The 16,679-nt window shown below is 36.3% G+C and overlaps 1 protein-coding gene across 1 annotated transcript; it reads right to left on the reverse strand.

The window, feature by feature from the left end:
- Window positions 1-1,820: 1,820 nt before the first annotated feature.
- Window positions 1,821-13,890, reverse strand: LOC121425010 (post-GPI attachment to proteins factor 2-like). Its single transcript, XM_041620980.1, has 7 exons — window positions 13,558-13,890; window positions 9,655-9,887; window positions 7,921-8,170; window positions 7,544-7,656; window positions 5,941-6,049; window positions 3,190-3,328; window positions 1,821-2,570 (listed from the first exon to the last, which is right to left on the reverse strand). Exons 2-6 carry the CDS (start codon window positions 9,817-9,819, stop codon window positions 3,195-3,197), a joined length of 771 nt encoding a protein of 256 aa, XP_041476914.1. The 5' UTR covers window positions 9,820-9,887; window positions 13,558-13,890; the 3' UTR covers window positions 1,821-2,570; window positions 3,190-3,194.
- Between the last annotated feature and the right edge of the window lie 2,789 nt (window positions 13,891-16,679).

Raw genomic sequence — 16,679 nt, forward strand, 5'->3', positions numbered from 1 at the left:
CATATTTAGTGACAATGAAAAAAAAGAGAAAAGTAAAGAAAAGAAAAGAAAAGAAAAGGAAGGGAAAGGGATAAGGGTGAAATATGATACAATTTTTTTTAATATTGTGTCAAAATCTATCACAAACTTGGATTTTTTTAAATAAAAGTGTCAAAATGTTTGTCAAATATGGTTTAACCTTTATGTGTCGAAATATCCATGATGCAGTCTATCTTGATAATCTCAACTGATTGTTGAACAATCAAATTTCTTCAAGTTGTAAGGAAGTTCTTTGCAGTGGGAGGACAACCGGCTAAGATCCTTAGATAACGGGATGAAAGTTGATGGAACTAAATGTGCACTTCGCAAGATGATATCGGGTGCACAGTGGAAGTTCATTACCCCCAGTGCACCCCATCACAATGTGTGCACTAAATCAGTGCTCACAGCATTTTCTCAGCTTTATATTACGATTACTTTTCAGTATTACAGAGTCTCTTGATATGTGGAAAAGACTTCCTGATAATGTTGTTTAAGCACCATCTGTCAACTCACTCAAGAATTGCCTGGATAGACACTGGTCTAAGAGTAAGAATAATGACTTGCTCTGTGAGCCAGTACTGGCAGTATTATCTTTGTTTTCTTCAGTTTTGCAGACACACTTCTGACAATCCTTTCTCGAGTTGAGTCTAATTTTTTTTGTAAATATATGAATAGTGTACTACCAACAGAATATATTCTACGATCAATGAACAGGCACTCATGCCTGTAAAGTATTATATTTACTTGAAATAGCTAACCTTCTAAAACTAAAGAAATCTACTTTGTTTTAATATTCATACTGGGACAATTTCCACAAAATTTATGTAAAAAAAGATGAAGAAAGTTTTCACATGATTTCATATTTCTCTGACTCTGTTAAAATATGAAAATACAAATTTTCTGATATAAAAATACTATTTTTTAAAAGTTTTCTTTGAAAATTTCACTGTTCCTTGTTTGTACCTACCACTTGTACTGATAACCCCTCTTCTTCACCCCCATCCCTCCTCTCCCACCACTCCCCTTTTTATCTCCTCACCCCTATTCCTCCCCATTCCATCCCTCTTATCCCTTCCCTCACCCTAATCCCTCCTCTTCCTTCTCCCTTATACCCCCTCACCCCTATTCCTCTTTGTGCCATCACTCCTGTCCCCTACCCAAGAAGCCTCATAAAGCATTTCTCCCTTCCCTAATCCCTATAAGATCTAATTGCATGTTGCCTTTCAAGACCTAGATCCCATTTCATAAAACTTGTTATAATAACAAATTTTCAATAACAGTTTCAAGCTACTATAAAAAGCTTCAACCTTATACTGTAGACTGATAATAAATTTGTTATTGAAAATGAGCATGTGTTATTATAACAAGTCTGTATAAAATGGGAGCCATATATCTTTATTTTAAAAGCTAACTTTATTATATAAAAAAAACAGCTTTGCTTTCTTGAAACAACACAGATTGCTATTTACCCATACTGTATAAAATTACAATGTATAACAAGATGTTGCAAAAGATGAAGACATCCTATACTCTCCCAGAAGAAGAAATGTGATTTTTGTCACATTTTATCACATTTTTTGCAGATAAGTAGAGAAAATGTTGAATAGAGACAAGATTACTACGTGTACTTCATGAAACCATTAACAAACAAATATACACATTTCATAAATATACATTGAGCTGACTTTGGAAAAGATTTAAGTATTTTTCTTAAAAATTGTCTCTATTTACTCGCTTTTGCCATATCAACGAATCATTTCAATTCAACATCAAAGTTAAACCATCTTTTTCTTTTTTACAAAGCTATATGACATCATATAATATAATATGATTGAAAGACTAGCACAGCATGATCAAGTCTAATGTAGAGCCACAATAATCACAATATTATTACCTTTTGTTTTCTTATCATTGGTTTCATTTTATGAAGTCACAGAACAGTATTTAAAAGGTAAATGGATTCATATTACCTCATCAAATAATGGTCAATGCTTAGAGATGATTGTCTCCCTCTATTGTCAACAAACATATAATGATTCCAAGAGTTGAAGAGAAGAAAAAAGGAGATATTTAAAATTCTCATCACTTTTATGTGGTGTAAAGTAGTGGCAGTTGTGAGGGCAGTAAAAACTTGCATCCAACTATTAACCCTTTGGGCAAAGGAACAAATATTATCAACTTATTTGCTTTGTCCAACATTTACCTTCTGAAAAAAAAAATATCCATCTTCATGTCATCAACATTTGCTCCTGTCTTGCTACTGACAAGCTAAAAATGGAATAAGTTTCACTCTTTTATAAAACTATTTTTCTTTGAAAAGTTAATGTCTTAAATTTTACATCATGATTTTTTTGTTCTAGCTCTGCAAAGAAAGCCATACACAAGAGGCACATGTATTGCATTAGGTTATCTGGGTTCATAGAGTAATAAATATGGTATTGCTTACAGAGTTGAATGTCTCCCTCTAATGTCATGAACCATATTGTGAGTTAACACTTTTAGCAGAGATGAAAGAATCAGAGTTGGAAGCTAGAAGTGAAGCGAGTTGTCTGCGAAAGCAAATAAAAAAACACCAAGAATTTAGAAAAACAAACAGACTTAATAAAATTTGCTAAAGAGGGGTGACTATGCTTTCTAGTACCCAAGTGATGATGTAACAAAAAAGTTATTTTCAATTTCAGCGTTATTGATACCATATTTTGGTAGAACTTGATGAAAAACCCCCCACAACCCAAATTCGGTAGGAATCGGTCCATGGGGCCCACAGGACCTCATGTATACATGATTAGCCCCATTCAAGTCAATGTATTATTGGCCTGGGTCCAAGCATTTACAACCAGTCCAATTATAATACATTGATTTCAATGGGGCTAAAGATAATTGATGTCACACTTTGATATTCTATACAAGGCAAATGCACCATTTATGTTCCATGAAAGACTGCTTGGAAAGACGATTTCATTGATTATTCAACACTTACATACAACTACATGTATAATGAACACCAGCACAGAGTGTATAGCAATCACTAATCCTTCTCATTAGTACATTAAAATTGTTTTTTCATTTGTGGGTCTTTAAATTACTCAAAGTAATTGGTCAAAACCATTAAAAAGCAATCATTTCATCCCAAGAAAATAATTCAGCACAAGAGAGAAGAAACATTACCTTCATCAAAAATCTAATTTGCCGTGTATCCTGCTACCAAGTATAAGTTCTCTCTCTTGAAAGTTGAAAGTCACGATGTAGTGGAATGCTATGTTGCTAAGTACAACGATGTACTCGAAAAATGCGAATAGGGTGTACACTGTATAAAAAATAGAAGAAAATTCAATACAAGGTTTAGAGTTCTTATTCAGTAGTGGGAAAGGGATCAGGGTCCTGGACATTACATAACATTTATTATATTTGAGATCAAGCATTTATCCTCCTGTGATTGGTTGAAAGAGCTTCATGTGATTATGGGTATTTTCAACTAGTTTGTATGATTGACTCTTCATAGTATACCACTTCTAAAATGATGTCACTGTGAAAATTGACATTTCCAAAACAGATTCAAGTAGAATAAAATTTATTGAAAATAAACAGCATCATGCAATATTAAGTAAAAAAAAAATGTGGAGCATTCTGCAACTTGACTACAAACTTGCTAAATTTAACCCTTTCAAAAATCTGTTTTACCTAGTTTGTTATTTTGTGCCATTTTGAAGAACGTTTTAGTGCTGTAATCCATGGGAAACATCTGGTAGACATCATATACATTCTAAACCCCGGCCCCAGACATCAGAGACTACTACATGTACTTTCAGCAGCCATCAAACAATGGGAGCAGAAGTAACCAAGCTCAAACCCCCTGCAAGAAGACTACCCTTAACCCTAAACAGACTGGGCTATTTCGACGCCTAAGAAGACGGGGGGGGGGGGGGCTGGGCTGATTCAGCCCCCCTAATGATCTCGGCCATCGATCGCGACGAAAATTGACACGCACATTACCCATGGCATTATCTACAAAACTATAATATCAAAATCTACAAAAAATCTCATTGCTCATTAATTATGCTAACTTATGTGTAAAATCATAAGTTTGCTCTAATTAAGGGCAATTCCAAGCAAAAGTGGACATTTTTCAAAAATTCATATTGGCTCTATTCCAAATCAGGATCAAATTTTTCTATCAAAACTTATATGGAATTTCATAAATACAAAACTAAAGGGGAAAATAATTAGCCACAATTTTTTTCTTACGCATATCCTTATAGGAGAATCCGAACCATACAAGAAATTCTATATATGAGACTACATATATTGTTTTTTACTTAATTTCAATTTAACAGAAAACCATTGCTTGTTTTGTAAACTTTTCTTTTGGATAATCTGAAGGTCATCATTTTACATCATATCAAACAAAAATTTTTAAATTCAAGTTCATTTTATGTTGCCCGTGAGTGGATATTTTATCAAGTTCATATATTAATATGTCATTACTACAGTGGATCAAAAATAATGAATTTAATCATTTTGAAAAGTGGGTTTCAGCAACTACTGTCAGGTACCATTTCTTGGCAAATAACTATTCAAATATGGGTGATATCTTTGTTTGAATGCAAAAAAAGTTGTTTCTGAATGTCACTCCATAACTGTGGAACTGCCCTTAATAAAATAATGCCCCGAAAATGGTCATTTTTGTTTCACATACTCTAGATAGGCATCTGATCAAATTTATTTTTCAAAAATTTCAACATCACATTTATTTTTTATGCATTCTATTGTTTTTCTAAATTTCTCATGTACTTCTTTCTCTTTTGACTTTTTGTTTTGAATTGTTTTTTTAATGGAAATTTTTCGAGGATATTATTTTGACCATAAACAAGAAAAAAATAATTGATTTTAAGCAGTAAAAGGAAAAATAATGATACATTTTATGAATTTGGCTAAAAACGCTATTTGCATTGGATTTGTACAAAAATTCACGTTCTTGAGTAATTTTGGGTCTGCATGCATTTACGAAATGTTGCGTGATTTCAGGATCGCATACCCGGGGGTCACAATTTTGGTCTCAAAAATTGCGCGAGACTTGAAAGTAAATATTCTGTGAGCGACGCAGTCAAAAAATTTCGAGCGGCAAATTTATCAAGAAAAATGTCGCGGGGGGGGGGCTGAATCAGCCACCCCCCCATTCTTCTTTGGGTTGAAGACTCAATAGCCAACTGAGTACATAAAGCACAACAATACCCCAGTTGCTAGTTCGATAAGTCAACCCAAAGCTGGCAATAAATGCCTGTCATCGAGAAGATTGTGCTTACTGACACTCTCTGTACTATTTCATCTGAGGAGGTGATCACTACGAAACTGTCATCTTTAACAAAAACAAAATTGATTTCGGAAGTGGATAGAGCTATCAGTGAGTGCCTTTTTGATGGGGCAGAGAACAGGGAAAAAAATTGAAACTCAATGAATGTATCGTGGTATTGGTGTGCAAGATTGATGATGGGGAGCAGTATTCTCGTCGCAACTGTCAAGTTATCTTGGGCACTGATGTAACACTGAATGAGATTACTGAAGAAATTATCCACAATAATGTAATAATGAACTTGGTGTGAACACGAACGTCAGTGACATTGCCTGCTCACACTATCTTGGCCCTCGGAAAGCTAACTGAAAATTCACTGAATTGGTGAAGTATAGCAAAACATCAAAATTCTTGAAGGCAAAGTACTTTTAATTCCACCACTCCACTTTTTCTTTGAGTGTGTGTGCATGATTGAGTTTGTACAAATGCGTTTGGGACCCACCTATAATGTCACCATTCGAAAGACGTGACCAGGGCTAGATAGAATCTTTGAATCAATTAAAAACTTCCCCAAAAAGCTTGGATTGCAGGCGCACGGCACAATGCCTAGTTGTTTGTATTAGACTTACCTCCAGTCTCACAATGACTACTGTGTCTAAAGTAGAAGTAGATTGCAATAAAGAATGATGATATGTTGGTTGCACAGTATATATACAGCCAATTTAAAGTCTTTTTCTCCTGTAATACAATACAAAGATAGAAATGAAATTAGAAAGTGATCTATCTAGAGCTTCAATTTTGGGCAAAAAGTATTCATGCTATATCTGTATGATAAATTGAGGAAAAAAAGGGAATTGAGCATACCTAAAATTAATCATCCAATGTACTTCCATACATGTACATCTATAACCATTAATGACATCTTGTACATTCAATCACCAATAAACTTAAAGGTCAAGTCCATCTCATAAAATGTTGATTTGAATCAATAGAAAAAAATCAGACAAGCATAATGCTGAAAATTTCATCAAAATCGGATGTAAAATAAAAAAAGTTATGACATTTTAAAGTTTTGCTTATTTTCCACAAAATAGTTACATGTATATGCATAATCTAGTCACATCAAAACAAGAGAATCGATGATGTCCCTCACTCACTATTTCTTTTGTTTTTTATCGTTCGAACTGTACATTATTTCACTTTTTGCAGATTTGACAATAAGGACCAAATTGACTGAACCATAAAATGTTAAGCAATGGTAATTCAACAAGTTCAGGGAGAAATAAAACTTTGTTTCACATGACAATGAGGAGAAAATTAGAATATTTCATACAATAAAATACAAAAAAATAGAGTGAGTGATGTCATCAGTTCCCACATTTGCATAACAACTGGGATGTGCATATAACTGTTTTGTGAAATTAAGCGAAACTTCAGAATGTCATTTCTTTCTTATTTTACATCCGATTTTGATGAAATTTTCAGTGTTATACTTGTTGGATTTTTCTCTGTTTATTCAAATCAATTTTTTGTTGGGGTGGACTTGTCATTTAATATGCAACTGCTGGGCATATTCTTTTCTTAACCTCATTGTTTGGCAACATAATGAAAATTAAAAAAAAATCATTTGAAAATACATATTGGCAACTTTTCATTAAATTCATTAAAATTCGTATACAATGATTCATTCTATTACATTCAAATTTACTTTTTTTTGGAGATGAATAAATTTCAGAATTGTTGCCAATCTGAACAGCAAAGAAGATTTATCCTCTCATTATTATTACTATTATTGTTTGGAGTCACCTGTGCCTGGGGGGCGAAAAATAAACTGAATCGGGTGGACCTCTACACCGGGTTTCCCCCCTACTCATATACGAATAGTGTAGTGGGTTCTTAATGTGCAAAGGTGGTGACTCTCCTCTACGCAAGGCCTCCATTTAATGTCCTATCCGAAGTACAGAATGTTTTCCACTGTAACATCATGAAGCTATATACTTCTAGGGGCAGGAAGAAATAATCATATGCCAGCTTGGGGCAATTTCAACCACGAATTGCTGAAAAAAGCCCCGAAAATAAGAAACAGAGCCCAAGAAAATTCCCATTCACTGGAATGTTAAAAATAACCCGATGTAGTAATGTATTTCAATAGGTTGTGAAAAAATGCCCCAAAGATTAAAAAAAAAGAGAGAGATTAATATTTTGCCTGCTATTGGGTAACATGTCACTTACCGATCTTGATGGAGGAATCTCACTGCTTATCGCTAGTTTGTGTACCGTACACATCAAAAGCATGAAGACCATTGAACATACTTGGAAAAGAATGAACATGTTTTCATGTATAGCTGCAATACAAACAGAATGATATGTGAAGTTAATGGTTTTTAAAATTTGGTATATAAATAGAAGAAGTATAAATTAACATGTATTTCTTTTCTAAAAACTATCAACTTTCTATGGTTATAGAGCAAGGTATCCAGTTGTGTCTTCTCTCTTCTTTGTTTTTTTTTTAGCTGAAGAAGAAATTCTGATGATAAGCTACTACGTTCGGGAGATCTACTCAGTTCTATCGGATATTTTAATTGTAAAGAAGTATATATTATACTCACGAAAGTTTTCAGAGGACGACACACATGTCAACCCTATAAGGGCAAAGTTTTCCACCAGCTCACACCCAAAGCACACTTTACATAGGAGCGGATAGAATATATTGTCTGAGTTGACGCTCGCATACAAGCAGTAGTGGAATGCCACACAGAACAGCCTCTGTCCAGAGCATAAAACGATCACAAATCTCCAGACGTAGCTTGAGGGGGGCTCAGAGATGGCTGCACTGATCGACGGAAGGTAATTATTGACCTGATGTGAAAAATAATTTGAAATTTGTGTTAAAGATAAATGTCAGTTGTGGTAACGATCTCAAAATGAGTTCGAACAGAATCCAACAAAATGACCTCCCAGGTGTTTGTATTTATAAATAATAAAATATGTGGCAAATGGCTCTGGAGGAAAAAATGTGTAATTGCTAAGAAATGAGCAACATAAGCCCAGAATTCCATAAAATGTCCTGTATTTTTCCAAGCAATATTAATACATTGTCGCACATATGCCTTTTTGTGTCAGTTATCAATATCAATATCATCAGACTTATTGGTTTTTAGCCAAGATTTCACAATTTCAATGTACCAGATCTAGATCTATGTTAATATGACGGTAATTAACCTTGATTTTAAAGGTTTTCTCATAAAATAATGTCCACTGCAATTACTTTCTTTTACTTGTACCTTTATACTATTAAAAAAAAGTTTTTTTAGACCTATAATGAAGTTCACAATCAGCAATAATAGTGGAGGAATCACCAGAGAAAGTAATAGATTATGATAATATAGATGTATGCCTACTAGTGTCTGTTTCTCAGAAATATAGGAAAATAAACTTATATTGGTGCTACAAACATAGTCAAAGCTGGATCTATATGAATTAGCAATAACAAAAGAGATGTGCTATGTGCTATATAAAAACTGACTGTAATTATTATTATTAGCCTATTACTTGTTAGAGCAGATATGACCTAGAAGCCTTAATACCACAATCTCGAATACTCAATTACTTGAATCACAACAGGTTCCTCACCTATAATACATGATGAGCAGTGTAGTCTTGTATCAAAGACCTACTTGAATGGTAATACTGCAGTAATTATAGGGGGGGGGGGGGTAACCCAGAAGCAAAATCAGTACTTTTCTCTCAAAATAAATATATTTCTATATAGGCCCACATAGGCTAATTTATTCCTTTTTTTATTAGCAGATGTCTCAAAGGATTTTTGAACACTATAAATTCATAACCCACAGTCAATGACAGACCTGGGGCCCATTGCAGAAAGAGTTGCGTTTAAATGCAAGCCAAAAAATCAATCGCAAGTCCCAAATGCACGCTCTTGGTTGGTTGAAAAAAGTTGCGTGTGATTTTTAGAGTTGCGAATGATTGCAACTTTTTCTGCAATGGGCCCCATGGTAACAAGGCTCAGCAGCCAATCATTATCAAGGTTTCCATGGTAGTTGCCATAATGACAGCTTTATAACAGTTGCAAGTCCTTTATGAAGCGACCCCAGGTCTCCGTTTCATAAAACTTGTTGTAACATCAAAGTTGCAATAACAGTTAAAAGCTACTGAAATCCTTCTTTCTGATTGGCTGATAGTAAATTTGTTACAGAAATTGAGAATTTGTTACTACATGTATAAGAAGTCTTTATGAAACGGGACCCTGGAAGTTAAGTGTTGGTCCGTTCACTCCCTCTTTAAAACAACAAAGATAACATAAAATTTTACAAAGCCATTACATGGCAATGCGTAGATGTTGTCTTGTCGAAGCTGTAGATGAGGGCAAGAGCAATACTTGTGAAGAATCCGCCCACCATAATACTCATCAAGATGGTGATAAAACGAGATATTGTAAGGTGCATCCCTTTACTCGAAGAGAACCGTCCATCATTCAGCATCATCATCTTTCACACCAAAGTGTAGAATTTGAGTTGCTTCGTTGGCTTGAAAGGCTTGGTAGATCGAGTAGTACCTTGGGTAAAGCAAAAAGGAGGGGGTGAAATAATTAGGATAAATTAAACTATTAGGGCCTACCTTAAACTAAATTACACTACACTTAAACAAAGCCATGTAGAGATGACAGTATATAGGTCTACTTTTGGCAATGACAAGGATACAAAATTTGGCAAATCACAATGTGATAATTTCACACAAGGGGGGCAAGTGGGAGCAAAAGAACATTTTTTTTTGGGGGGGGGGCATAATGTATGCCACATTCCTATCAGACAAGTGCATTATCAAGAAAGCTATGCACTTTGTTTACAAACCATATAAAACTATATTTGAACAGATTGTCTTACCCTAATTTGCGATAAATATTCTAATGTCTTCATTGACCAAGAAGAATATATCACAAAACTCACTAAAACAAAAATCCTGCTGTGTTTTCCTAATAAACACCTCTTGATTTCACCGTTTAATGTAGAAGGGGGTCCTAAAACTACGCACTCCATTTATCATGCAAAGAAAAGGTATTTCCTGTGCCTCGATTTCTAAAATTGTTCATATTATTATAGGAATATATGAAGTTAAAGTGAATATAACTTTAATTTTCAAAATAGTTGTAGGTTTTCTATGAGTATGCATTTAGAGTGATTCATTGCGGCCTCCGTAGAAAAATTGTAAAGGAACCGTTCTTCACACTGCAGTCAGTTTTACACAAAGACTGCGCATTTCGCCATTTAAATTGCTATGCAAATGAGTGGTGCGTAGCTTTAGGAAACATAGATACTGTGGTCTTCCATGGCCTGGTCTGGGAGGCAGAGTTAGTATGATGGGGTGTCCAAACTTCGTGGACATTTCAAAAATATTCATCAGGCTTAAATTTGTTCACAAAACATTCACAATTTATCCAACGCAACGGAGTTCATTGAAACAACCAATGAATTATTGAGTTAACCCATACTGCCACGCACAGAAAAATCAAGCCATAGAAGTCGTGTGATGTGGACACCAGAAGTGGGGTCGCAGCACAAGCGACCCACTGGTTAAAAATCCACTGCCACACACGGTTCATGGTGCAAGGTTAGTATACTAATAGTGCTGCACATCTTTAGCCTCTTTGAGGTGTTCAAGTGCAGTATTGACGCGATAAGACAACCTCGCAATATGTGTGAGTGGTCGGAATAGCACTTCAAATAAAAGGGGGAAAAATAGTTTATTATGCACTTATGATGGTCTACATGTCACAGCTAATGAGCTATCCTGACATCAAGGCACAAACTGGACCCTCGAAAAACAAAAGGTCTGTCTCGTTTGTTTTCCTTCTGTCAAAATTAAAAATAAAATGGCTGATCAATACCAAAACGAACGTGGCATAGACGTCTAACTTTTCCTCTTTTTTTGAGTCTGTGTCACGATAGACCTTCATCGATATAATCGAGGTAAGTTCATAATTCATTTTTTCCACTTTTATTTGAAGTGCTATTCCGACCTAGTCTTGAGGACGCAATTCCGACCCCAATCTACCCCATTTTGGCGAGTATGGCAAGTTTCCCCAAATATATGCTGTCTCCCTTGTCTGCGCACACGTGTATCTGCGCGATTCTAGTAAAAGAAGATACGCAACGAACACCAACTTTACACATGCAATACATAGACTGATATTCATTAAAAAAATCTGACTCGAAATGGTGGAAAAATAACGAATTTTTGGCATTCCATGTGACGGCTTTGAAATGCAGCCTTTCTCATCAAAATCCCTGAATCGTGTGCAAAGTGAATGGGTGCGCAGACATGAGGTACCATTTTTTTTTCAATCTGAAAATGACTGAGTGCCCAAGGATTTTCCAAGAAAAATTCTAGGTTATATATTATATTTCTTTCAAATTTTTAGGAGATATTTGGTACAATGATAATAATATAATTAATAAGAAACATTATTATCTGAAAGATTTTGTGAAATAATAAAAAATATCATGTTAAATCTTAACTCAAATTGTTAGGTGTGCAGACTTTGGGACCACCATATGATATGTTTGACTAGAATATACCCAGTTGTTGTTGTGTGTCCGGACAGGTCATGTGTCCGGACGATCAATTTTAGAAAGTCATTTGGATTGGAAAAAAATACAAGCGAAGTTTCATCAATTTCTGGTTCAAAATATCAGGAAATATTATAAAGAACAAAATAGAAGATGATTACAACTATTGAATTTATATTTTTTGTGTAATCCAAAGACATAAAAGAAGGCTTCAAAAATATAAAGTGTCCGGACACCTGACCCCCATCCTACACAATCTCCTGCCTGGGCTCCGGTCCGCAGCTCCCTGGGGCTGGGTTACCAACCACTCACACAACATGCGAGGTTACCAACATGACCATGATGACCAATGATGATTGATAAACAGACTTAAAGGAGAATGAAACCATTGGAACAAGATAGCTTGTGTGAAAACAGAATAATCAAAGAAACAGATCAACAAAAGTTTAAAATCGGACAAATAATGAGAAAGTTATGAGCATTTGAATATCACGATCACTATTGCTATGGAGATAGCAAATTGGCAATGCGACAAAGATGTGTGATGTCACTGATGAACAACTCTCCCCATTACTACTAGTATATGTTTCACTTGAATTGCCTCTTTTATCACATCTATCCATAGATCGTGTGTTCTTTCTACATGAGGGCATGTAATACATATTTTTTAAGAATACATATTAATGGATAAAGAGTTTGTATCATCGTAAGAAAAAGCAAAATGAGACATTTTGAGGGTATTTTATAGTCCACCAAAGCCAAGGGAAAGTTGTTCAAGCCTATTTGTTCCAAAGGTTTTATTCCCCTTTAAAGTTTAAGAAGGGCAGTGTATACAGCCACACGCGTGTGTCTTTACCATCCAGCCACACGCGTGTGGTTATATCCAGAACACCTATTTGTGGATACCGCCACACGCCGCCAGTAATAACAGTAAAACGCGTATGTAGGTCTGACCGTCTATATCACGATCAAAATAACCTCATTTCTTCATTAAATTCTTACATTCTAAACCACTCTGATTTCTTTAAATCGTTTCAATTTCATTCTCACCGTCTTCTTTCCTTGCTTTTCTTGTCGTTACAAAAGGCCGCCTGTTAAATAGCAAATTTCCACACTTTTTCTACTTGTGTCAATTCTCTACTGACTCTAGGCTATGTGCGTGTACGTGCGTACATACGAAACTCGGGATTCGTGCATGCTTAACGCTTGGTACGAAAATTATTCGTACCAAACGTAAACGTAACCCAAACTGTGTATGTCTACTGCGCTGCGCTAACGCTGTATGGGTCTGCCACCGTACCGCGAAGGAAGCCAGAATCGACACAAGTAGAAAAAGAGAATTTGCTGTTAAACAGACGACCGTTTGTAACAAGACAAGAAAAGCAAGGAGAGAAGACGGTGAGAATGAAATTGAAACGATCTAAGGATATCAAAGGGGTTTAGAATCATGAGAATGTAAGAATTTAATGAAGAAATGAGGTTATTTTGATCGTGATATAGACGGTCAGACCTACATACGTGTTTTACTGTTATTACTGGCGGCGTGTGGCGGTATCCACAGATAGGTGTTCTGGATATAACCACACGCGTATGGCTGGATGGTAAAGACACACGCGTGTGGCTGTATACACTGCCTTTAAGAAGACTAGTTCAGTTTACCTCTCTAAAAGTCTGAGCCTCTATTGTCTTGATGACTGATGTCAATAAAATTTCAAGATTTTAAATAGCCTTTCTTATTATCTGAAAGAAAGAAGGATTGAGACAGACATTCATAACAGCGATGAGATGCAAATCCTGACCCTGACCGGCTCCGTCGAACTAACTCTTGCCCGATTGCTCCAATAAATAAGAACACAGTCGCCGGTAGTGATCCCCGCGGTATATACGGTTTGCGTTCGGTAAAGTTCCGGGTGCGGACACCGTGGGCTTTCGATCGTAGCTAGCGCCGCAGAAAGTTACGCACCGTGACATCTCGTCTGAATTAAATTCAGACACTGCCAGCTCGGAATTGAATTTTTGAATTGCCTGACTATACCACATGGGCAAATAGCCAGATAATCTCAAAGTACTGCTGGATATTCACTTAAATTTGCATTTTCGTTTATCATGAACAAGATATAACCGAATGCGCGTATTCTGGGAGGGGGGGGGGGGCTTCCGGGGCCCCGGGCCCCCGGGTAGGCGATCAAGGGGCGCCCGAAAAAAAGTAGGAAAAGAAAAAGGGGAAGAAAAAAATGAGGGAAAGAAGAAGAAAAAGGAGAAAAAACAAGGGGAAACTGAAAGAGAGAAGAAAAAAAGAAAGAGGGAAGGGCCAAGGGCGCCGAATCGATGATGTTCGAACTAGGAGGGGGGGGGGCGCCGAATTGATGTTCGACCCGGGGGCGCCGAATCCGTATTTCGACAGGCGGCGCCAAATAAAATTATGTTTTACTATAGGGGAGCCGAATTGAGGTTTGATGTAGGGGGGGGGGGGGTGCCGAATTGAAGTTCGACAAAGGGGCGCCTGAATTGATAGGCCTATTTAACCTAGGGGCGCCGAATTGATTTTCTAAAAAAAAGCTAGGGGCGCCGACTCTGATGTCGACCTATAGGGGCGCCGCAATCGATGTTCGACACTGTGGAAGTAATATGTTCGACATAGGGGGGCCGGCGCCGATTTGAGGTTTTACTTAGGGGCGCCGCAAATCGATGTTCGAAATATAGGTTACCAATTTGATGTTTGTCTTCATGAGCAAAATTCATTTCCAACCTATATAGGGAGGGGGCGCAAAATTCATATTCGACCTTTGGGGCGCCAATTTGATGTTTGACCGGGGTTGACCCAAAATTCATGTTTCACATGAGTTTGGCGCTCGCGCTGGCATCAAATGCATAGTTATGTATAGATGCCCATGTTCTTGATTACCAAAAGTGCTAGTATACTTTCCAAATTCATATCAATAATTTTCAGCTCGCGCTTCGCGCTCGAATCAATTTTAGATAGACATCCATCCTGTTTTTGGTTACAAAATGTACTATGTCCAGTTGGTGGGTCTGAAATTCAAAAGTTTTCAGCTGGCACTTCGCGCTCGCATAATGATTATTTTGTTAGACAACCATCCTGTTCATGATCACCAATAGTGCATTTTAGCAAGTCAAAAGTTTTAGGTCAGAATATCAAAAATATTCAGCTCGTGTTTCGCGCTCGCATTATTGTTTAGATATCATGTTCACGGCTACAAAATATAGTGTTTATAGAATGTCCGATTGGGACGCATCTTTTTTCGCCCCCCCCCCCCCCTCACTGCTGAATGCTGTATCCGTTCCTGGTAAAGAAATTACAGCTCCCGCTTACTTAAGGCCTATATAGCTAGTCTGAAGAGAAATTAAACTAAATTGAAACCCAATTGCTTAAAAATTGTATGCTTCAGCTGGGCGCATATTCTTTAATGGTATTACAACATAATATTTTTTTTGTCATGAACTCATTACAAAATAGTGATCTTCAATGGCCTTTTCATGCAGGTTCGATCAAGAGTGTTACTTATCATGATGTGAGTGGCGAAGCGATAGCCCAACTGAACAATTATTTTGATACTTCGATCTTAAAACGGACATTTAAGATTTTGTTTAAGGTAAAGAACCGTAGAACGAAAATGGTTTCAGAGTGCCCTATATGATATAGCAAAAGTTGTAAACATGAATGCGTTCAAAATAATGAATATGATGAAAAGTATCAAATTGAACTTGTGATAATATTCAAAAAAATTAATGGATTTAATTAAATTCTATATGATCTATCAGATGTGAGTAAATAGTTATAAAACATACCCATCTCAAAACGTGCGTTCCGTCAAACTGAATGCACACGACTTTCCCATTATGCTTGCTTTGTGGGATTGGGCGATCGAAAGCGTGAGTTGATTTTTTTTAAAAACATATATAAGTTTTTAAAAAATATTTTCCATTTCACATTTCACCTTATTTTTTTTTGGTTTACAGTCCTTTTCAGGACTATTCTCAAGAAAGAATACTCTATTCTCAAATCTCCACTTTCTCGCCTATCCACTTCCTCTCTTCTTCTATCCACTGCTTCTATAACACTCCACATGGTGTACCGTAAACCACATCAGCAATTGTACATGCCACCATGCAAACCTTCAAACAACATCCAAATACAGTTAAATTGAGAAGATCGAGAGAGGTGAGAAAAAGGGAGAAGTGAAAAGTTACTCTATATACCATTATCACTCCAATCTCTAGAAAAAAAAGGCATCTCCAACATTGGGCCTTCCCGGAAAAAGAAAATAAAATCGATCACTTTACCCGGGGGGCCACCTACATTGACGAGTGGATACCATGCGCGACCAAAAAAAAAAAAAAAAAAGGACGTCTTTTTCAAGTCTATATCGGGCACGTTACGTACGTAACGTGATAAGTGTGTCAAAAACACAAAAAAATAATGAAAAAGGGTATCTCTTTCGCTAGGAAAGGTACGTGTTTAGGGTCAGATTTGCGGGGATGATAAAACAATATTAAAATCTTTAATAAAGGATGTCTTTTGGGGCCAAGAGTAGCCTATGGTTTTGTTTCCAATACTTGTTAAGGGATAGGGTTTCACACGCTGAATACTTGTTAAGAGGTGCATTTTCAGAACTTATTAGGGTGCATTTCGAGACCCCATGGTCGCGCAGTGCCCGCCCCCAGTGGACACCCACTGATTTCGCTCTTTTTTTTTAAAACTGTAATCTGGTTGTATTATGAAACTTCTTCAACGGAGTCAAAATTTGCTAAAATTTCTA

This window comes from Lytechinus variegatus, chromosome 1, assembly GCF_018143015.1.
Source record: "Lytechinus variegatus isolate NC3 chromosome 1, Lvar_3.0, whole genome shotgun sequence".
Classification (NCBI taxonomy): domain Eukaryota; kingdom Metazoa; phylum Echinodermata; class Echinoidea; order Temnopleuroida; family Toxopneustidae; genus Lytechinus; species Lytechinus variegatus.

Bases quoted from the DNA above. Each gene is read 5' to 3' on its own strand.
- LOC121425010 (XM_041620980.1), bottom strand. From the start codon at position 9,819: ATGATGATGCTGAATGATGGACGGTTCTCTTCGAGTAAAGGGATGCAC. The intron at 7,657-7,920 runs GTGAGTATAATA...TTTGTATTGCAG, and splicing joins GTCGTCCTCTGAAAACTTTC to CTATACATGAAAACATGTTC. The intron at 3,329-5,940 runs GTAAGTCTAATA...TTTTTTATACAG, and splicing joins TAGTCATTGTGAGACTGGAG to TGTACACCCTATTCGCATTT.